The sequence below is a fragment of the Perca fluviatilis genome, chromosome 17 (assembly GCF_010015445.1).
Source record: "Perca fluviatilis chromosome 17, GENO_Pfluv_1.0, whole genome shotgun sequence".
Classification (NCBI taxonomy): domain Eukaryota; kingdom Metazoa; phylum Chordata; class Actinopteri; order Perciformes; family Percidae; genus Perca; species Perca fluviatilis.
In genome coordinates this window covers 17,288,757-17,312,987 of record NC_053128.1, presented here as the reverse complement: position 1 = coordinate 17,312,987, position 24,231 = coordinate 17,288,757, and the positions used below count along the sequence as shown (strand labels likewise).

Here is a 24,231-nt window from a genome sequence, read left to right as displayed (position 1 = left end):
TTTGCTATACTCACAGTGCTGCTAAGGTGAAGATGATGTCCTGAGTGGCCCAGCCAGAGCGCCACTGTAGCAGCAAACTCCTGCCTTGACTTGGTTCTATAGACATTAAAAAGAACATGAGAGGGATAAGTAACCAGGCTTACATTTTAGCATGACAAGATGCAAAGCTTGCTATTAAGTGACTTAGTGTGATTGACCTGATGTTATGGTCAGCTGACCGGCTGCAGGAGAGGCTTCCAGGCAAGATGGCTGCTGTACACAAAAGTTTAATTAATCTTCTATATCAGCCAGTTATAGGAATTAGTTATAAGGTGGTGGGGCCCCCCATCACCCTCTCTTTGTCTTCCTAAATGTCAACAACTATTGAATAGATGACCATGAAATGGTCCCCAGAGGATGAATCCTACTGACTATGGTGGTCCCTGATGTTTCCTCTAACTCTATCATCACCTAAAATGTGTCCAATATTTTGTTTAGTGCTAATTAGCTAATATTAGCATGCCAACACATTAACCTAAAATGGCAAACATGGTAAACATCATACCTGCTAAACATCAGCATATTAGCATTGTCATTGTTAGCATGGTGATGTTAGCATTTTAATCAAAGCACTGCTGTGCCATAAGTATTTATTATATTAATGAGGTAAAGTCAAGACAGTCTTTATGCAACTAGATCAACAACGAAGAAACTCAGAGCAGGTTTCACTGACATAACAAATCAAATTTTCATTCTGAGTGACATAAGAATGACGGGGTAAACATTCCATGAATTAAAGAAACTTTATTTAGAACAGACAATTAAATGAATACAACTCAAAAACATTTTTGTAAAAGGAGTAAAGGTATGTATTATCATACTAAAGTTGTTCACACTAAGTAATAAATATCTTGTTTAAGTACAGTAAACAGCATTTTATTAGTAAAACAGTATGAAGATGGCTATTAGTCAGTTGCTCTCACACAAAAACACACATTTCTATTCTAAGTTGGATTAAGCATGCATAGCTATAGTAGTACTGGACATACAGTATATGTTTGTGGCATTTTCTCCAGAAACAAGTGATTGAACAAAGTGTCACTAATAAGTCAATTGCGAGAAAACATTCCTCTGAAAACACAAAACATTCACATTCGTGTAATTCCCGTGTAATTCCCCCTCAAAAATTCAAAACAATATTTTCTCTGTTGCAAGAATAAATGACCCTCTTCTCCCTCTCTTTTTTTGTTTTGCATATCCCTGTCTCATTTGTCATCCGTTACTATCTGTTCTCTCCTTTCCCATTCTTATTTCTTGGTCTCCTCGATCTGCTCCACCTCGCTGGATTCGTCCACCACTTTGCCGTTGATCATCGTCTGAGTCACCACCTTCACAATCTTCCTGGTGCGAACATCAGGCTCCTCTGCACGGACAGAGATGAGATCAAATGAGATGGGAAGGGATGAGATGGAAGAGGAGGGAGGAGAGGAGAAATGAATGATTTTGGAATGAGATTAGTTTTACAGTAAATGGGATCACAGGAGACTTACACAGGTAAGAAAGTAAGCTGCGATTAAAAGAGATGACACATGATGAGATGGAGAAGAGAAAAGTTTGATGATATGAGATTAAATAAAAAGAAAATAGAAGAAAAAGATAAAACAATTTGAAGCGTGAAGATGAATCATATGACGAAAATATTAAATAATAGTGTGAGAAGAGATACGATGAGGTGGAAGAGATGATATGAGAGGGGAGGAGAGAAAACAGAAGTAGTGAGATGAGAAGGGAAATTGCAGGATTGTAAGAAGAGAGATTTCCATGTCTATTTTGATTGTAAAGCATGTCGAGGTGCTACATAAATACTGTGAAAGAATCAAAACGCTTAATCGACAGAAGAATGCACACAGCCTGTATTCAGAAACAGGGCCTTTAAACGAGCCGTCAGGAGTTCTGTATGGTTGTGATGTCATAACTATACTATTTATAGATAGAAAGTGCCCCTATAGTGCTGTTACAGTCATTCCCTGGCTGCAATGAGTGTGCAGAGACTCAGAGAGCGCAGGTGCAGAGGACAAGGAGACACTGACCAATCAGAGCATAGTGGGCTTTTTCAGGAAAAGGGCTTAAAAAGGAGAATGGAGCGTTTCAGACAGAGGGTGAGTACAGGTATGTTCAGACAGACCGTATGAAAAAAACAAATACAAGTATGAACCTTAAAATGAACATTGGATGGGACCTATAAAATGAGATGAGTCATTTCAATCTCATATTCCTCTATAATTTGTGATGAATCATGTGCCTAAGTAGGCCCTCCTCAGTCCCTGCTCTGTCTCCATTTTATTTCTCCTGATGTAGTGTGTTTGCAGTTTGATGGGTTGCACACTGAACTTCTATGTGTATGCACTGTGACAAATAAGATGTCACGTCAGACAGCTTCAGATGAAGGACGACGTGCAATTCTCACTAAGAAACACATAGTTTGTATAAACTATTCAACTCTCCTGTCTCACGAAGGACTCTTAAAGGCGTCACAGCCTTTTGTGTGTTGTCTTTATGTTGAACATTAAACACCAAAACACCGCAAGCTTGTTAATCAAGCTGCAAGGCATGAGTCAGTTGTTTTAAGAGACAGTTGCAACATTTTCCCACCCACATTTGTTGCTATAGGAGCTGAGCTGCTAGCGGTGGTTGCATTATTTTGAGGTTCACAAAACAATCATTAGTCTGGGGCCACCTGGGTGTGTACGATTGTGTCTGCCTGTCAGTTTTCACTTTAACTCTGTCAAATTACAGCATAAACATTTGTGAATAGTTTGCTTTACTTATCTCCTTCAGCATTACTGCTTTAGTCACTCTGTACCTCCCTGCTGTTTCCTTCAGGTTGTAATAAAATGCATTCAGAATAAAGTTATGATCGGTGCTTCACTCTTTGCTGTGCTGATGTACTATTATATAATACTGTGCGTGGAAGTCATTCTGATGTTCTGACATTGTGGCTTTTTTTTAATCAGTTAAAAATCAGAAGCCAAGTACTCACTTTTTGGTGGAGGAGGAACTTCCTTGACTCTGAGGGGAAGAAAGGAAACATGACAGAATGAGTAGCTTTAAATTGACTTGAAAACAAGACAAACACTTAGGAATAGATCAGGAAATGCGCTCGTTTAAGCGGTATTGGCGGTTGCCTGGCTATTTAAAAATGGCAGGTTTGTGCAGGATGTCCTGTGTCGCACTAGTGAAGGTTCTCTCTGACCAATCAGTGGCCTGCAGTGTTTTAGTCTCTCATTGCCAGACCCTCCTCCACAGCTCTGTGGAGGAAGGTCTGGCTAGTCCACACAGCATTCCGGGATGGGAGAAAAATGTGCTCTGGTTTATTGGCATTTCTTTAAACCAATCACAGTCGTCTTGGGCGGACACAATTACGATGCCGCTGCAAAATAGCCTCGGGAAGGAACTTGTTTTGGTGGAACATGTGTACGTTCAAGTTGTTTTAGTCGTGCAACAGAAAACTCAGACTGGACAGATAGTCTAGCTAGCTGTCTGGATTTACCCTGCAGAGATCTGAGGAGCAGTTAACCATAGTCCTCATAAATTGACCAGAGTTTAAAATGCCAACTCAAAGACAGCGGAAGGTGACTGACATCTGGACTAAAATGAGGGACGGCACCTGAACATGTGGTACGTCGTACTATGTGGTGGAAATGCAGCATCAGTTCAGCTCTCATCCAGTCATGAGGATGGTAAAAACTCACGTCTCCTCTCCCTCCAGGAGGCGCCTGTAGGTTGCGATCTCCATCTCCAGGTTCTGCTTGATGCGGAGGAGCTGCTCGTAGTCGGTCTTGGTGCGCTGCATGTCCAGTCTGAGCTGGGAGAGGTCGTCCTCCAGCTGGCTCAGGGTGGCCTGCAGCCGCTCCATCTCAGCAGAGTATTTCTGACCTGTCTCACCCAGGTTACCTTCCAGCGCTGCTATCTGAGGAGAGAAGTGAAAATAATGAGAGCTGACCTAACTTATCCACATACCTGGGTCTAATATTACCATTGTGTGCTTTTAATGTTGCCCATAATCATATCAGTTTATAAGTTCAATGACAGGTGACCTGGTAAATGTCCCAAAATTATTCATAATTCTGTTATGTTGGCTGGTATTAAAAACCTCCTCACATTTCCTTAGAGGGTGTTTTTCAGTAGAAATCAAAGCTCAGTGTCTCTTGATTCTGAAACTACTTCCCAAACCATTATCAACAAATACCTGAGAGCTGACAAGGCCTTGGCATCCAAAACAAACATTCGCTGCTCAGACACGATTAGGCTACCGATCTCACCATCGAAACTCACCCCCGTACAATTTAGCAACCAAATCCACTATGTCCTTTCATGATTTATCAGCGTGGGAGAACATGTTTACTGTCAACACAGGATTAAGAAAGCGAAAAACAAAGAAATTCTCAGACGTTGATGTCAAGTTCAACAAACTGGTGTCACTGAGACTGAATCTAAAGTACTGTAAGGATTTTCTGTGTTGGTATTCGACAAATCCCTTCTAAACCCGCTCTTTCTTTAACACAATCGCGGGTTTGTGAAAAGGTAATACTCATAACCATATTTCAAAATCATGGTTGTGGTGTTTGCACTGCCTTATGGGTATTAAGTTTTGTTTGCAGTGCTCCAAATGGAGAAATACTATACATTTATTTTCAAACCAACACACAACCATGTAAGGCTTCAGCATTTTTCTTTCAACAAATTTCATCAATGTGGAATAAAAAAACCCCGTCTTTTTACATCTCTTGTGTGTGTTCATGGTGTAGCCGCTCACCTGTTTGTGCAGCCCCTCCAGCTCCACCTCCAAGGTCTGCAGGAAGCGCTGCCTATCAATCAGCTCGCTCTGAGCTCCTCTCAGAGCCTCGTTGCTCTCCTTCACCTCGTTCTGCACATTCTCCAGCTACACAAAATAAACACAGGAACGCACACTCACATGGAATGCATGTACTGTACTACACGTGTGTTTCCCTTCACTTAGTCTGCTATTTCTTCTCTGAATATTTATGCATATTGTTTTTGTCTAACTTTGTCTCGGCCATTTCATAAAAACTTTGATATAGGATTTCACTGCCAGGTGTAACTAACTGACAAACAATTTTAGTGTAGAGATGAAATGATTTTTAAATCAAAAACAGTTAAAAGTATTCTCTCAAATTTGAGGATTTGCGCCTTTAAAAAAAAAATATATATATATATATATTTATAAATATATATATATTTATAAATATATATATATATATGTATACACTGTATATCTTTGAGTTTTGGATATTTAAAGACACCATGGCCTCTTACAAGTTGTGATGGGCATTGTTTCCGTATTTTTGGACATACACTAAACAAAACAAAAAAATCTTTAATGACAAAAGTCTTTAGTTGCAGTCCTATTTTAATAAATCAGCTGAGCGCTCTCTGCCCTCACCTTCTTGCGGTACCACTGCTCCGCTTGGTCCTTGTTCTTCTTGACAATCCCCTCATACTGGGAACGCAGTTCAGACAGAATGGTGCCCAGTTCTGGCCCGCTGGCCGAGTCCACCTCCACATTCACTTCATCTTTGGCAATACGCGACTTCATCTGCTCTAGTTCCTGCGGGAGGGGAGGGATACTTATGTGTATTTGTGAATGAAAAGAACACTGCCTTGCGTCATTGCTACATAAACTAAAAGTTTTACCATACATGTGAATATACAGACGACAATATGGAACCAGGGATAGTCTTGTGAATCCGACACTGCAGGGTGGCAGAGAGGATGTGAGGACATCTTCATAATTTAGATTTTCTCCATTAATAGTTGATGGGGCAGAGCTCACCTTACCTCTGCTTACTAACACACACACACACAAACACACACACACACACACACACACACACACACACACACACACACACACACACACACACACACACACACACACACACACACACACACACACATACACCTTTCAATCTCATTTCTTTGTGACATTGTGTCATGTCACATTTGTTTTTAACCCTCTGAGGTCTGAGGGTATTTGCATAAAACCGATCACCATGTGTTTCATATCAAAATGTTAGGTGCTAAAGCTGAAACGATCTTCGCTTTTTGAAATTCCTTAAATCTCTTTTGAAAACAAAACTTAACTTATGATGTGTTGTGCGAATTGTTTCGGTGCTTGAAATGAGTTTACCAAAGTCTTAGGTTCACAAAGTACTGTAATAAATGATTAAAATAGTAAATAAATGTCTGAAATGTAACCGGTTTTAATGATATTGAAATAAAAAAATGTCCAGGCTCTGTTGGACAATAAAGTTCAATTATATAATTAATTTTTTTCATTGTATCCTTGCTTGGGATGGAGAAGAATGTGTGATCTAGTCTCCTTTAGTCAAATTCATTCTCAATATCTGCAGTAGGTCATGTATTGGCTCGGTGCAGTTTTATTCACATCTTGTTTCAGTAAGCAGGAGATCAGTCCTTCTCTTGATGAGAGGGGGTAAACTTATCTTAGTTTCTTATCCCCCCCCCCCCAGAGGACAGTAGTCCGGATGCCTCGGATCAGCTGATTGGGCAGAAAGAGAAGATTTGGGAAACCAGATCTACCTGCTTCTTTTGTCTATAGTAACCAGAGGACCACCTCTCTCTCTCCCCCCCTCACCACACATTATTTTCTCTCTGCTTAGGCTCTAAATAAGACCTCTTGAGTCCACTAAACTGGGTCAGCCCGATTTATCAAACAACTTGTTGTTTGTGACTGCAGGTTGTAGAATAAAAGAAAGGGCCATGAAAATGAGATCAGGCAAATGTCGAGTAACAGAGAAGTAATTCTGATAACAGCGTGTTACTGTAAAAGACCTGCAGAGATGTGGGCAAAGAAGAAAAGAGAAGGGATAAGAAACTATTACCAGCAGACAGCTTTAAGACAGACTTACCTCCTCATGGTTTTTCTTGAGGAAGTAAAGTTCTTCTTTCAGGCTGTCCAGATCTCCCCTCAGGGAGGCGATGATCTGCTCGTGGTCCGTCTTGGCCTTTTTCAGAGCAACACAGTCTCGCTCCACAGACTGACACATCACCAGCTCAGTCTCCCATCTAAGTAAAGTCCAGATAAATGGAGAGAAAGGCAGAAAAAAAATGCATTCACTTTCTTTTTAACTGCAATAGAAAGTGCCTCAAAGTTACATCTAAACTTGAAAGCTCTGTCTGCAAAAAAGAAGAAAAGCATTCGTATTGATCTAGTTCCATCTCATGACATCTCTTTGCAAAATGTTCATTGAACAAAATATTCAAGACTTTACAGGGAAAAAGTAGTATATGAATGGTTAAAGCAAAAATGTAAGTATTATGATGTTTTTCTAATAGGAATTTGCATTAAATATCTCAACAGTTGAGACAAAAAAATAACACATACTTTTTAATTAATTAATTTTAATATTAATTTAATGCTCCCATGCCACACAGGCATTACTAAAGTGCGCTACTGCATGAAGCAGATGTAGTAAACCTCAATCAAAGACAGTGATTAAACTCTAACGGGCTCAGTAAATCATGTAAAAAAGAGACAAAGACAAAGACAAAGACTCAGTCTCAGTTGTTCATCTTCATCCTGTAATCATGAATCACTCACTTGATTCTGAAGTCATCAGCAGCCAGTTTAGCATTATCAATCTCTAACATGAGACGAGCATTTTCTAAGGTCCTCTTCCTCACCTGACAAATATTGATGGGGAGAAACAATGTAATGATAGACATCAACATCCTTTATTAAAGTCACACAGAAGTCATGTGCATTTGATGCTTCATGTATTGTGTTCACATGTTTATATTCGTTAATACTGGCAGTGAAAGTACCAATGTTACAAAAGACAAATGAAAAGTTGAATCCTTATTCAAAAAGGTAACACATTCCTCTTCATTAAACTTTAACTTTCTCTGTTTGGTCAAGATAGGCAGAAATAATGACTTCACTCAGGCTTTGGTTGGTACAACTCAAAGATTAAGTATAGGTGAAATTCTCTGATGAATCTAATGATGCAGTTCCTGCTAAAAGATCTTATGTCCACATTTGCATGAATGCTTTGTCTATGTAAAATAACCAATGTCATCATAACCTTGAGCTTTGTTCATGTCACGTACAGTATGTTTGGTGTGGTTCCACGGCCCTTCATGCCTACCTCTTGCTCAACAGCATGAGCTTGGGCCATCATGGAATCGAGGTCATGGCCTTTGGGAATGCGGTCGAGCATCAGCTTCTTGATCTTGGCCTCAAGGTCTGCATTGGAGCGCTCCAGTGAACGCACCTAGAGGAAGACAAAGAGAGAGAAACAGTTCAATGATCAGAATGTTTCAGCTTGCTACTAGTGGTGTCAGATCCTTGTCTGCATGGTGCCAAATGGAGATACACCTATCACCCATTTGGCTGCTGACCAACAGTATTAACAGTGCTGCTACTGTTTTATGAATCACACCTTGTCCAGGTAGTTGGCCAGACGGCTGTTGAGACTCTGCATGGCTTCCTTATCGTTAATGCTGTTGCCGTGCAGGCCATTAAGTTGCAGGCTGGTTGGCCCGTTGAGATCCTGGCTGATGGAGGCCGAACGGCTCAGCGGGTTGGCTGCGGCGAAAGACACAGACGCACGGGAGCGGGCGCGACCGGTGTCCATCAGAGAACGACTGGAAAAGGAGGGCTGACGGTTCATAGAGAAGCTCCTCACTGACATGCTGGAGGCCATGATGGGGGGCTGTGAGGACACAAAGATGGAAATGTTGGTGAACTTGTTAGACAAAATGGAGGCAAGACATGACGAGAGAAACCCAAGCACAATCACACATGTTACATCCATCACAGCTGCTAAGGGCTCATCGCTCTGAATAGAGAATGGATGGATTTTCAAATTACAGCTATAAGGTCATAAGGAAAATACATAACTTCAAATGCCAGACGGTTTGACTTACTGCAGCAGTTTAAAGCTAGTGTTACGTGACATCTGGCTGTGGAAAAGCTCTTTTGTGGCCCTTAAGCAAATGTGTTTTATTCTAGCATTTGGCTAGACTTACATACAAGTAGGGCCTTAGATTCAAGACGACTGAACGCCCCACTGAAAATGATGAAAGGAGTCTTTTCAATGAGTGTACGTATGGCTGACTAGTGGCTTTTAAAATGAACCATCTGCATTGAAGAGATGACTGACTTTACAGTCACAGCCACTTCAGTCTGTTTGTCTCGGCTCTGTTCAAATGCAACTTCAACTCAAGTCAGTGTAAAATCAAAATGTAAATGAGCACAGCTCAACCCTGGGTCGAAGGACAGCCTCTCAACGTGACTGAGAACGCTCTCATGAAGTCTGTTACTATGATAATAAAGTGCATTTTATATTCAAGAAGAGACTAATAGAGGATTCATAAAAACATAAAGTGAGGAGATGAAAAGTGGCTTCACAAAAAAGCTTTCTTAAAGGTTTAGACTAATGGAGAAGTGGTTAAATGTTATACAAGATTATGAAAGTTATGTTTCTATGTAAATCCAGTTCACACGCAAATAATTTTTTTCAGCGATGTAACTTTGTTTACTGTAAATATCTAGTTTTTTCTTCCCTACTTTTTAACCTCAGTTAAGTTTAACAGGTGTTCACAGTACTTTTTGGACTTAGTTGGTGTATAGATAATAGATGTCAAACGTACAGGACAGTATCTTTGTGTGTGTGTGTGTGTGTGTGTATTGTGTGTGTGTGTGTGTGTGTGTTTCTGTAGATTAGCAGTCAAGGGAACCTCTCTGTCTCTCTGTCACTTGATCCTTGCAACACCGTTCCCACAATACTACAAAGGACCAAGCAGGAGACAGACAGCCCTTGTTCAGATGAAAGATATAGCTTGGGAAAATGATGGGGAAAATATTCAGAGTGAATTCCAGTGACACAAGGAGACACTTTGTTCAGCAGGAAATGGCCTTTCATTTCATTTTTTTGTTTAAATCATCTTGCTATTAACTGACAAATAGTTGTGATGACAACTGTTGAATGAAAGTGAAAAGAAAGAGAAGATTCATTTGCTAGAAAGTGGTAGAAGCTTTTTCTTCCAAATGCTTATTTTTTTCATAATCTCAACTAATAAACTTAATAAAAGAAAAAAGTAGAATTGTTGGAAATTACTTAAATCATCAATTCTAATAAATCTAATTGCAATAACCCATTAAAAAGCATCCTACTCACCAGGGTTTTCTTCAGATAGATGCACGATGGGATCCAGAGGAATACACAAGGCTCTGTGCTGCTGATGCTACAGGACAGGTGAGCTTATATGCAGGTGTGCAGGAAGTGGGAGGAGCTAACTGTGAACAGGAGGTGCGTTTACTGCACCTGAAGGTCTTGAGACAGGTAAATGTGGAGTCTTGTGAATAAACTGTTCCATTTACCTGCCTACTGTTGAGGTGCACTAAGCTGAGAAACTCCATAGTACCTTTATTATGAGGAGGCAGTGACAGAATAGGTATTGTAGGTCTTGAGCTTGGCTTCAGAGCTTGGCTTGAACTTTCAACCTTTGTCCATTGTCGTGATGTCTAAAATACTTATTTGGAACAGTAATTAGTGTCTGATATGGTTTAAAAAAAATTCCATTTATCAGATTAAATTCATCCAGGATCTATGAACGTACAAATATTGTTCATTTCAATAGTTTTCTGGGCACAAGATATCTCCTGTCTGTTCTTGGTGTATGTGCACTGGAGGGTTTAAGTTTTCACATCACACTTGTACCGTGTGTACATTTCTTATTTGGACCATGATTGGCTTCCTAGTTGCGATGTCACAAAACCCTGCTTACGAACACATGTGAAACTCAGATTTAAGGTAAACACAAACGTTTTCCTCCCTCAACAGATGAATGTGAAGTAAACCTTCCAAGGATAAATGGACATACTGTAACATAATGGGGACTTTAAACAATGGGGGCAGAGCAACAAACTGTAGACCATAGACATTTCATCACCCTATAAAGTTGATATGGTAAACATGAAACAACCTTCTGTTAACATCCTGGAGACACGCATCGACATAATCATTCGGAGTCGTCTTTCAAGCCACCAACTCCGGAGAGAAATAGTTGCTAAATGCTCAAAGCGGTGAGAGTGAACCACAACAGTAAAACTGTGGGTTTTAAAACCAAAACAATGAGCTGAAAGATACCAAAACGCGTTGTAGGAGAACTGCAGAGTTGTGTGACAATTCTCTGTGGATTCGTCGCTATGAGAAACCCCTTTCACACTATTATGAAAATATAGGGTAGTGCAGCTTTGAATACTAAACCAACATATTCTTTCAACAGATATTCAGTAAGGGATGCTGACAGTTCTCAGCTTCCACCTCGCAGCATCACTGATCCCAATAAAGCATGCCCTCTCATGTATCTGTGCTGTTAAACATCTCATTATCATCACCATCCTTTTACTGTTGTATGTGGGTGGGTGGAACCCTGCCAAGCTTAAAGCTACTTATACTGTATGTATATTAGATTTAGCATTCTTTAGTATTTTTTTCATATTTTGATTGTAATTCTCTTCATTCTATATTTATGTCTCTCGATTTTTGCAATACTTGCTTTTATTGTTATGTGGGTTGATGGAGCCCTGCCTGCAGTTCCCTGAAGCCCTCCTGTCCTGCAGTCAGTCATCTAGCTGCAACCTGACCCTCCTACCTGTTGGAGATAAAATATTCAACAAGTCGCTCACAGAGACAGAAAACCTGCTGGCCGAAGGACTGTGAAACAAACATGGTGCAAACTGATAATAGTTTACATGCAGACACAATATATCAAAGCTTACGCCCTGAAACACTCCAATAAATGGGTCATCGTTATTAAAGGTTGTAAATTTAAAGATGACGCTGTATTTGAGCGCCAGGTAAGAAATTTAGACTGACCAAATGTTTATTGTCATTTATTTAGGTAGCCTACTCTCTACACACACATACACGTGTGTAACTAACACACGCTTCTGTGGTCAATATTTACGGACGACACAGCACCTCTCATGCTTACACAGCAGAGGTCTGGACTGATGATTTAATCCTCTAACTATAACTCTTTGTCCATGCAAATTCTTGTAGAAACATAGAGGGACGTGTCATATCAAAAATGTTTGTGTGTGTTTCCCACGTATTATCTTTATCATATTCAAATTCAAGTGAGGTAAACGTATTCCTTGTGTCCGTCAGCATTGCAAATGTCTCTATTTGCATCCACAGACATTCTGCATTTAGTTCCTACGAGTTGCGTTGGCGCACATTGGTTCATTCTTTTGCTCGGTAATTACATCGATGTAGATGCGTGCTTAAAAACCAAAACTATTGTCACTCAAAAAAAGTTGAAACTTAAAGTTGGCTATGTCAATCCGTTTATTTCAAAATAATAACAAAACTAATCAAACAAACAAACAGTTCTCCTTTTCCTCTTACCACGTTATCACCGTACACATAGGCTGACCTCACTGTGCTGTCACCGTCACATGCTGGTTGCCCATGAAATACCTCCAACAAGTTGTATTTGAACAAAAAGCGAATAGCTATATAATTCTAAAATGGAGGCTTGTTTGCCAAAAACACATCATTCTGAGAAGTGAAAAATGGTAACCTGAGGCTGTGCTATTAAAACATATTTTGTGCTTTGGAACTGCTGCTCTCCTTATATTTTGCGTTGACTTAAGCAGTGAATCTCTTGCGTTTTATAATACATAATAATTTCTTTGTATGCCACTTTTTCATTACAAACAATCAATACAATTAAAGGTGCATGAATAAAATCATCAATCTGCATTGTATAAAACATAATAAGATGTCAAGCATAAAAGATGTTAAAATGATTGAGAGGCTAATTGACAAAAATCTGCTTTAAGAAGTCATTTAAATGTAATTAAAGGAAAATAATGATCAAATGTAGTGGTAATGTTGTCCTAAGAGATGGAAAGGGACAACAGGGCAAAGTTGAAGTGGGTTAGATGATAGACCTGAAGGGACAGAAACAGAAACACATCTGTATTTTATTACTGCAAATCTTCATTGGTTCAAAATGTTGCCAGTGCCCTCAGTGCATATTCCCATTAGACCACACATCATTCACCAGGCAGAGATCTCCGGCTGAACAGCTGTAGTCTATGTCCACTCAGTGGTGAAGGCTGGTCTATACAGGCCGTTAGTGCAGAACAAAGCAGGTACCAGGACCTCCCAAAAGAGGGCAGCAACAAGCTGTACTACTGTAGTGCTACTGTAGCTTTAGCCTTGTTATCCCAACAGACTGTCTCAATTGGATTTCCATGTTTTTGAGTGCTTGGCAAATTATATTAAATTCTTTTAACCCCTTAATATTTAGTATTGTGTTTTTACTTCCACTAAAATCAGAATCCGGTGTATTATCAAGTAGGTTTTCACATACAAGGGATTTGCTTTGGTGTTTTGGTGCATAACATCAACATAGTAAAATAAAATGAAATTAACGATAAAAGCAAGTACTGCAAAAATCAAGAGACATAAATAAACCATAAATAGAAGAAGAGAAGAGAATTACAATACAAATATGAATCTCATATGATATATATATATAATATGATTTATTGCCAAAAAGCATTGTTACCACAGAGAAATAATCTACCAAACACAAATTTTCTTAGTTTTTGTGCTAAGTTTATAAAGGTATGCAAAATCTGATATATATATATATAAGTAGCTCTAAGGCTGGAAAATGAATTCACACACATTCTCACGTACAATATAAACAGTATAAATGATGTATCTAATTGCTTTAGCTCTTCATTGAAACTTTTAAACTGCTACTTACAGGCTACTGCATGTGGAGGGCTTATATAAAGAGACATGTAAACAAGGCGTATTTGCACTTTGCACCAAAACTACCACTAAATATGACATGCACATCATCCCGACATGAGAGCAATCATGATCGAGCTGAAAGTTAATCAACTTTTCCTCTCACTGTCACTTTCTCTTTCTTTTCACTCTCTCTCCTTCGGCCAGGGTGGATCAGAGTTTGGTTGTTAAAAAAATAAACAGGTGATTAGACTGGCAGGATGTCAGGATACTAGGTATGACCCCACTTGACCCCTCATGACCCCTGTCACAAGCGATCATGTGACCACACCAGCAAAATGCACACACCAGCAGAGAAAAGAGCAAACACTGTGGTACTGAAGACATCCAGGGTCAGGTCATCACTCTCATAATATTACGAAATACTAAACCACGCAGACAGGAGAATTATATGGGTTATTTGGATGATGAAAAATATAAAGTTCACTCCGAAATCAGCATGACAGTTTAGGACATGATACAAACAATTATTATTTTTTTTAAATAAGCAGTTAGTCTGCAGGAAAAATTGAACTGTTAGTTGATGATGCAACATGATGCAGAGGGATGCAGCAACAAAGTCATAACAAAATAGAAAATAAATAAAAGCATTTAAAACACCAGACCTGCGGAAACAGATTTTACGTTTGGTTTATCAGGTAAAGGGCTTCTTGGAGAAACAAACTTAAAACGCCTTCAGCATCATGCTGTGCAACATCCTCGCTACTCTGGCCATGAACATGACTGATGCCTCTCAATAGTCATTTTGCTTGTGAAGTGATTGCTTCCTGTTACTATTCTGCTACTGGCAGGACTCACTTGCGTTCATGTTGGCTGGCTGACAGACAGGCAAACAAACACAGACACACAGAGAGGCTAACAGACAGACAGACAGACAGACAGACAGGCAGACTGAGCCACAGATGAGCAAGTAGCCAAAGAAGAATCAGTTCATTTCACAAATGTGTGTATTGAGTCTTCATCTGCAGCATAACTATTAATGTTTTTGGTGTCAGAAATGTGGTTGAAAACAGGTAAACATTTTTTTTCTGTGAGTCTGCAGAGCCCTAACCTAAAAAAAATGGAGTTGCATTTGAAGTTGATTGGTGCGAAGAATGGCCTCCTTTTCTAATGGAAAGCCAATTCAAGTTCGAGCCCAAAGTTCAATCAAAGATTTTGGGAGCTGATCCAAGTGATGTAAGTGAGACAGCAGAAACAAATAGGATTGCATGTCCTGTGAACAATGCATTTCCAAAATGACAACTTTTCATGAGCTAAGTCAAAATGTCTGCTGAGAAAAATCGCCCAAGTGATGATGTTGGTATTAACCTGTGTACTTCTTCTGTATTTATTATCAATTGACTGCTGTCTGTGTGAGCCAAATTAGCCTTTGGGGATATTAAAGCGTTATTCTACTCCACAGATGTACTGTATGTATGAAATCACTTACATTTTTCAAAGAAAATCTTAGTCGGATCACTGCAGATCATAGAAGTATGACATCATATCATAAAGCTATTCAATTGGCTGAGCTACTAGTCCACAATGACTTTGTACTATGACTCATTCAGACTGGTTTGAACCTTTAGATGATGCATGCTGGGAAAGAGGAAGGTCAGACATTTCTTAAGGTGTGATCAACTCTGGAGATCAAAGGCAGATTGAATTATGCATAAAGCAATCTGTTGCTTACAATCACTTGTTTTTTTGTTCAAATAATTAATGTAATCCCATCTAATTTCACAACACTAAAGTATATTATTGAGAAAATCTTACTGTAGATTATTTGAGGCAGCAACAAGTAGCACATGCAATCAAGCTGTGATCTCAACTGCAGGCTGTTATTTTCTCGCTCTCACTCCCAACTCAACATTTCTACAGTTTTTCTGCCGCCTCTGCTTAGTTCCTCACAGTTTCCCATCAAAAGTTTACATCTAAGATGACAATTGGAAGTATATTCGTTATTCCACCAATATAAGGACTCCACTCCAGACCCTGATTGATGCAATCTGGGCCCCAAGTCACCGTTTGATGGGCGGACGTCAGTACACCAGCCATTCTCTGATAAGAAGATAAGAATCTGCAGTGGAGAAATTACACACCGGTAACAACATATGTGAGCAGCTCTGGAGGTCAGCACCTGCACTCGCTCTTTCTTTTCCTTTACTTTAACTATGAGGTTTTTTTTCATTTGGGTTTTTCTCCCCCCTTCTGCCTGACTGCAGGTTGCTTTTGTGTGACGGAAACACGTCAGACCGCTCAGTATGTGTGTGAAGATTATTATCAGAAGGGTTGGTAATATTTAAGATATAAATCTATATGCATGGGTGTATGGAAAGTTGAAAGGGAAAGAGGTCTGTGTGTGTGTGTGTGTGTGTGTGTGTGTGTGTTTGTTTGTGTGTGTGTTAACCCTTATTTAAGATGAAAATGCCACTAAGAGCACACTCTTATGCTGTTCCCAGCCTGGGGAAGCAGCAGCAGAAGCAGCAGGGAGAGTAACACCCTTGGGAGCTGCTTAGTGGTACAACTACAGTCCTGTGGACAGCTGAGCCGATGTACCAGTTATGTGAGTTTAGTGCCTTGCTCGGTGGCCCCTCAGCAGTAATTGTAGAGAACCGTTTCTCACAAACTTCCCACTGTGAGAGTTTAAACTGCTGTGGCTCTAGTTTGAAGTCACCGACTATGACTGAAAGCACAGCAGGCAACTGCCTTGTGGCACAGAAACCCTCAAAGTACCTATTTTACCTGGTTTTGTTGATTTGATTAATTTGAGATTACAAAATAATTTAAAGGCCCAAAAAACCTATTTCCTCAATCAGCTTCTTGCTATGAGCAATGGAGTCATACATGAACATTATACTTTCTGCCAAAGTTGGAACAGTTTTGTTTTTAAATGACCGATTTCTGTATATTTAGTTTTTTGCACTGGTCTAAGTGGGTAGGAACAGGAGTTGAGAAAAGGAGATTTCATATGTCTCTGTGCATCAGGATTTAACAATATTTCAATCAAAATCTGATCACGCTTTTTCCAAGTTTTGACTTTGATTGTTAATGGTTTAGTCATATGTTGTGTTATTGAGAAATACTAATCATTTCTTAAGATTTGACACCAAGTTTTTATTGCATGATGAGAGACTAAATATCTAGTAAAACCATTGTGGTGAGAAAAAAAGGACACTTTGGGCCCTATTTTAACGATCTGAAACGCAAGTATGAAACGCAAAATGCAAGTAGCTTTGTGGGCGGGTCTCGGGCGCTGTTGCTATTATACCGGCGGGATAAATGACTCTTGCGCCCGACGCAAATCTTAAATGGGTTGGTCTGAAGTAGCTAGGTGTGGTTTGGGCGTAACGTGCAATAAACCAATCAGAGCGTCATCTCTCATTCCCTTTAAGAGCAGGCGCGCTTGTTCCATGGCGGACTGCTATTATGACGGCGGATTTGCCTGGCCGCGCGCAGCGGGAGCTACCCGATCGCGATGCGGCAAAGTAATAAATGTCTTGGGCGGTGTCGCGATGTTGCTGCGGCCTCGACGATATCTCCTCAAGTCTGGAAGGGATTGCTGCAGCCATGGAGCGTGGGCCTCCAAACGCACCACCTGCACCTGTTGTGCCCCTTCCTCCTCCCCCCACTCCATCTCCGTCCACCCGCTCCACCAGGAGCACATCGCGCATTACTCCCGGACCAGATCCCGCCGTAGTTCAACATCACGTCTCCTTAAGTCCTCTAATATTTCCTCATTTATGTCATCAACACATCCATGATTCATGGAAATGTTGTGTAAATCAAAAGAATGCTGCGACTTTTTGAGGATTGTACTGTAAAATGCCTCCTGACATATCCAAACACCTGAAGCGCATTTTCAGTAATATTTTCCTTTGTAATTATTTATGGTTTGCAAAAATGGGAACTGCTGCATCCATTTAGATGAGAGAAGTGTATGCGCGTTGTGCACACGCTACATTATGGCCAAGCATGCGCCCCTAAAATAGCATCTGAATAACGCGCTACTGACTTTAGACTAGCGCCACTGACTTTAGACCAGGTTTTTCCTGGTCAGTGGCGGAATTGTTTTCTGAAACTGCAGAATAGCACCAAGTAACGTTTGCGCCGGAACACGCCTTCTCTTTTCGCTGAACCGCCCCGGGAGCGCAAATACATTCCCCAATTAACCGACGTGTGTCAGTGGAGGGAAAAGTCCGCTGTGCGTCGGGTGCAAAATAGGAATGATACATGCGTCGGTGTACAAAGGCAATTGCGCTGAGTGCAAGATAGGGCCCTTTGTCTTTTAATAAACGTTGGGTTGTTTTTCAATGTAAAGAATGCTAAATAACACACACGCACATATAGGTAAATATATACTGTGGGTAATAGTGTACTTTTGAATCACAATTTTCTGCCCAGTAAACACAAATAAATATAAATCATTTTGATCAGTTTTTGTCATCTTAAAATCTGAGGCTCTGAACCAGACAAGACACCCAAGACAATAATGACAGCGCTGTGATCCGTTGCTCATATGATCATTGGATGTTTGTTTTGAGGGAGAGAGCTCAAAATCCGATGTTGCTCAGCTTTCCTTCATTTGGTCCCATTAACGGCTGGCAGCACTCTTGTTTTTCCGTTGTTGAAAGAAGCCCTTTCATATTCATATTCCATGTTCTTAAGTCTGCACTGTGTGTGTGTGTGTGTGTCTGTGTGTGTGTGTGTGTGTGTATGTGTGTGTGTGTGTGTGTGTGTGTGTGTGTGTGTGTGTGTGTGTGTGTGTGTGTGTGTGTATGAGTGTTTTCAGGAAAGACTCCATAAAAAGTATGCCCTCCAAAATATGAGTTAAATGAACAAAAAAGTCAGTGCTGTGGGTTAAATACTAATCTGGTAAGTATAGGTGATCATTAGCGGCATGGAAACAGGAAAAATGCTTGTCATTTTAACACAGTCCCTAATGAACAGCTATTAGTATAATGACATAATTCTAACTTACAAAGACCCATGACTAATGTTAAAACTACATGAAACTGAACTAATCTTTAATGAGGATATGTGGTGTGAAGTAGCCTAAATTTGGAAAAATCACACTGAATTTATTACTCTTTTTGATTTTGTCCAAATTTTGTAAGTGAAACAAGAAAAGCCTGATATACACAATTCATCTTTATAAACTGAAACATTTGTCAAGGTAAAGACAAAACTTAAAGGTGCGTGTCATTGGGGGGCAGCGAACTTTAAATGCAGTTAATTCGGTATAGCCTACAAGCAGGAATTAATACTTGAATTAAGAATATTTTCTAATGAATGACATGTTTTGTCACTTCTGTTTGAATGTGACGTATTAGCAATTAGCCTATACCTGAGCCTGATTAAAATAAATACCCTAGTTAATAGTTAAAGGGCTTGTCCTGCTAGATGTTACTGTGTCAATTTTGACAACAGGAAAATAAAAGAGTAATTTTTTTAGCACTGACTGAGCGACATAATACGTTTCAGTGCTTCTTGCTTTAAGTAAGTTGTTGATCAATATGCCCAGCGGGTGCGATGAATATGCACGAGGCGTCCGCCGCGGCGGCCCGGTAATTGCCGGTCGTCAGGGGTGGCAGGCACGGTAATTTGCATCTTGGGGATCCTGCAATCAGCGTTCTATTCATTAGCACGCCAGCCGCTTCATCTGCTGGCCACTCAGAGCTGCCAATCTCCCCTCGGCAGCCAAAGCATTTGAAAAAAAACAGAAAGGAAAAGTTTCAATTACAAGCCTGCGAGTAGTGGTGTAACAAGTCTTAAACCCTATATTTAGGCTGTTTAATGCAGGTGATTGACTGCTACTGCATTGTGAAAGAGAATTGGGCGAAAAGCTCAATGAAACAACCATAATCTCATGTATTTTATATAACCTTTATCTCGGGGTGACTGTCTGCATTCATAGGGGGGAGAGGACGGTGGCCGCGACATCTATGTTCGTCTCAAGTGGGCCTTCAGCGCTTCCATCGAAACAGAGGGGGGGAAGGGTTACATGAAAGAAAGAGTATTATGTCTCTATAAAGGAACACTGGCACTCAAGGCTATTGTCTCATGAAGATTACGCACAGTGGGCAGGCTATAGGCTAACACTGGGAATCTATCATTTTCTTTGCAACAATAATGCAGTGATTTCCAGTCTGATACCAGCGTATCGCTGGATATGACACATTCATCAAAGCAGGGGGGGACAGTTAGCTGATATATGAGGGTGACACACAAACGTTCACGAACACACGCACACACACACACACACACACACACACACACACACACACACACACACACACACACACACACACACACACACACACACACACATAAATAAATCTGACAGCTCATATGTGGACATGCTTTTATTTCCTGTATCCTGTTTGGGCTGTTTTCCTTGCGCTTTATTTCTTATTTTTTTACCTATACTTTTGAAGAGGATGCACAACTGTTGAAGCTTTATCTTGATGGCTTGTGAGCCCAGGGTACTCTGTGTGTGTGTGTGTGTGTGTGTGTGTGTGTGTGTAACGCTGTGAATCTTCTATTGTTTTGCAGTGTTGCTGTTTCCTGCATCATAAATCTACATGAACACACAATAATATATATAATTTATTATTATTTATAAATAACAGATGCAGATACAAAAAAATAAGTAATATATATACATATATACAGATGCTAATAATAACTAATAATACACCTACACACAAGCACATTTGCAAATAAACAGGCACACACACCTCCCTGCATACATAGCTCCCTTGCCCTGCCATTGTCTTATAGAGGAAGCCTGTGAGTGGAGGAGGTCGACTCATGTCCTAAGCTGAAGGAGAATGCAGGGCAAGAGGGGGCCAATGGAGAGAAAACACCAGGATGGAGAGACGAGGCTGAAAGGAGGCGAAGGAGGAAGAGGAAGAGCAAAAAGAGGAGGAGGCAAGATGTTTTTTCCAAAAATTCAGATCCTTACTGACTGTAAGCAAAGCAGTTTGAATCTGAGGTGATTTGAGGAGTTGAGGTTACAGAGGTGCATCTACTATATAAGCATAAGAGGGTATTTTGTGTCAAGCAAATTAGGGTTTTGTGTTCTAATATGCATTTATTTGAAGATCATAAAAAAAAACCTTACATGTCAATCTATATTTTACATAGCTCAGTAATGTCTCTCTCTCTCTCACACACACACACACACACACACACACACACACACACACACACACACACACACACACACACACACACACACACACACACACACACACACACACACACACACAGAGTTTGTAAGACTCTGATGGTTTTATAATAGTGTCTGCTAACTGGATAGAAATACTTTTAATTGGCATGGAGCTATTTGACTGATTAAAGCCACCACATCAACCTATGTGTGTATAAGTGTGAGTGTGTGATTCATACATGATTTATATGGTCATAAAGAGCTGACAGCTGCCATGGTTGATATGTGAAGGCTGAAACAGAAACAACGCAGACAGTAGTCAAATTAAAAGAATATTAGATTTTTGTTGAAGGTTTTAGAGTCGTTTGGAAAGAAAAGATCTGAATACGGGGTCTGAAGTAGGAAGGGGTTAAACACAGAACCGCCTGGTCAGCTTTTCTTTTTGTGATTTCAGCACAAATAAAGTGTAAATATGTGCCTTGTGAACACAAGTAAGAGAAGCATGTTTTACTGTAATATAGATAAAAGCTGACAGTTTAGTAATCAGAGTGTGAGCATCGTGGATGATGAGTGTGTACGTTTATTTTAATTTCTGATGACCTCAGTTCAAATACTGACTCATATCAAGGCCATTTCTACAGTAAATATGTTTCTAGTTTCAGTTGTAGTTCTACCGATGGCAATGCCAGTCGGTCGGTCCACCACTTTGGTCCAGGCTGAAATATGTATCTTATTATCTATATATGGTTGCATATGTATGTGGTATATATGGTTATATGGTTATAAGGAGACAAATTTCTGCCACATTCATAACAGTAACAGCTAGATCTTTGTTGTCTTTGCACCGCACCCCTATACTGTATCACTGAAACTCAAAACTAAAAGCAACCTATTTCTGTAATCACTGAAACAACATCATTGATTCGACATGTCTCTGTCACATGTAGCACCTCTCCCAATTCTGCTTCGATGCATATCTTTGCTGTGCTATTGCAACTGAACTCTCTTTCTCTTTCACACACACACACACACACACACACACACACACACACACACACACACACACACACACACACACACACACACACACACACACACACACACACACACACACACACACACACACACACACACACACACACACAGTAACTCCCTTTCTCCAAATGACTGAAATAACACTATTACTCTTGCCATCATCATGTCAAAACCCTTTTCAGTGTCAGTCTGTCTCACCCAGCATGGATGACCAGACCTGCAGCTGTCAAAATTCCACAAAAAATAATAAAGACTCCTCGAGACCCAAGAAGAAGAGAGGAGCAGTTGAAAGGTAAGGTGAATTCCAGGGTAGTCAAACTCCGGGAATTTATGACGCTCCTTGTCCGATTTAGAACAACAACCTCTTCTTTTGCTGAGAGGTGTGAGCGGTACGCCAGCACCGTCGCGCCTTCCTGGACCTGAAAAGAAAGAAAGCCTGTGGAGCCCTCTGAAACCACGGCAACCTCACAGCCCTGCCCACAGAGACACCTTGACACGCACCTGTCAAAGACGTCAATACATTTTGTGTGCACGTGCACAGTGAGAGACTAAGAGGGGGGGACAGGAAGTGTGAGTGAGTGGAGTGTGCAGTGCAGCTCTGTGGGTGGCAAAGGAGAGGGATCACTGGATTTGACAGGAGCTATTTGACTAATCCAAAACAACAGCTGTAAGGTAGGGATGAGGGGATGAAGGGGAGGAGGAGGTGGAGGGGAGGTACAGGAGGTGAAGAGGGGAGGAGGGCTGTCAGTTAAGGAGGAGGATTTTGGGAGAAAGTGAATTATGGAAAGGGTATATGAACATTAATTCCGCATGTAAGCCCTGAGGGGGAAGAGAACCTAAAACACCACAAATAGAAAAAGAAAATGTTGGACATGACGAAAAGAGGCGGGTGAGGTGATGTTAGATCTGAAGAATTGTGACTGGGAAGGACACAAAGGGGGCGAGGAAAAAGGGAGAAAGGCAGAAACTTGGTCGAACCTAAAAGGGTAACGCTGGGTTGCATCCATTAACTTCTACACAGGGGGTTGTATCAGCACACACGGCAACACAGGTGAAAATGATTTCACTCACACGTACACACACCACCCTCACGCATACACCGGCCTTCATTACACATCTGGTTGAGTTTTATTGAGGGAAGCTGCATTGGGGTGGTCCTCGCCCCTCTAACAGGTCTGTCCTGTTAACACGGCAGGCCACAGAGAGTCCATCACCCTGCGGGGCCGCATCTTAACATCTTAACATCTTAACATCTTAACATCTCCTCTCTGTGCAGATTGTCAACACTCACAGCTCAGTGTAGCAGTGCACATAAAAGAAACTAAACGCTTGACATCTAACATAGGGGCTGGTGGAAAGAGGCTGTTTTGCCTCTTTTTTTATAAGGAAAACCAAGGTCATGATTTCAAGTAATAGTTTGACATTTAGGAAAATGCACTCGTTTCCTATCTTGCCAAGAGTTAGATGAAAATGATGATACCACTCTCATGTCTGTCTGTTTAAAATATATACGGCTACACTCTGCAGCCTGTTAGCTTAGCTTAGCATAACGATTGGAAACAGCTAACCTGGTTCTTTCCACCTACCAGCACCTCTAAAGCTGACTAACACACAGATTATATTTTATTTGTTTAAGCTATACAAAAACCGAAGTATAAAAGCAACAATCTGAGCCCGTCCAAGAAAGTCTGGCAAAAAAATCCTTCATAAAACCCCAACTTTTATGGAGCGGAGCCCTCAACATTGGGTCCCCTTCATTTGTTTTTGACTTTATTGGATAGTTAACAGTAGGCTGGATCCTGACAGCAGACATGAAGAGAGATAAAAAAAAGAGGGGAGCGACATGTGAAAGTAAATGTAAAAGTTCCTTGCTAAAACCAAACCGGGGGATGTTGCAACTGTACTGCTGGCCCACCAGGATAACCCATTGGTTCCCCTTCGGCTGATCTGCTAGAACCAAACAACAACCAGCACAGATCAATGATGAAGCCTGTGTGAGAAGTGTCTTCAGCCGCAGTCCTCTCATGGCTACTTCATACTTTCCTCAAATAAATCCAGTTTATTAATACTGGCGTGTGTCAGACAAAATATCGGGGCACTGTAGTTTTAACTAAACTTTACCCAAACAGGAGTAAATAGTACATTTGTAGAGGACTATTTTCACCTGTGGAATTGGTG

The 24,231-nt window shown here is 40.5% G+C and overlaps 1 protein-coding gene across 1 annotated transcript; it reads right to left on the bottom strand.

Annotated features, from left to right (window-relative positions):
- Positions 1-783: 783 nt before the first annotated feature.
- si:ch211-243g18.2 (uncharacterized protein LOC559906 homolog) lies at positions 784-10,314 on the bottom strand. The gene is made up of 10 exons (XM_039778836.1): positions 10,206-10,314; positions 8,466-8,738; positions 8,172-8,297; positions 7,625-7,707; positions 6,933-7,089; positions 5,444-5,608; positions 4,796-4,921; positions 3,732-3,949; positions 3,020-3,048; positions 784-1,402 (listed from the first exon to the last, which is right to left on the bottom strand). The coding sequence occupies exons 2-10, from the start codon at positions 8,727-8,729 to the stop codon at positions 1,287-1,289; spliced, it is 1,284 nt and encodes a 427-aa protein (XP_039634770.1). The 5' UTR covers positions 8,730-8,738; positions 10,206-10,314; the 3' UTR covers positions 784-1,286.
- Positions 10,315-24,231: the final 13,917 nt, after the last annotated feature.

Bases quoted from the DNA above. Each gene is read 5' to 3' on its own strand.
- si:ch211-243g18.2 (XM_039778836.1), bottom strand. From the start codon at position 8,729: ATGGCCTCCAGCATGTCAGTGAGGAGCTTCTCTATGAACCGTCAGCCC. The intron at 8,298-8,465 runs GTGTGATTCATA...GTCTTCCTCTAG, and splicing joins TGGCCAACTACCTGGACAAG to GTGCGTTCACTGGAGCGCTC. The intron at 3,950-4,795 runs GTGAGCGGCTAC...TTCTCTCCTCAG, and splicing joins TGGAGGGGCTGCACAAACAG to ATAGCAGCGCTGGAAGGTAA.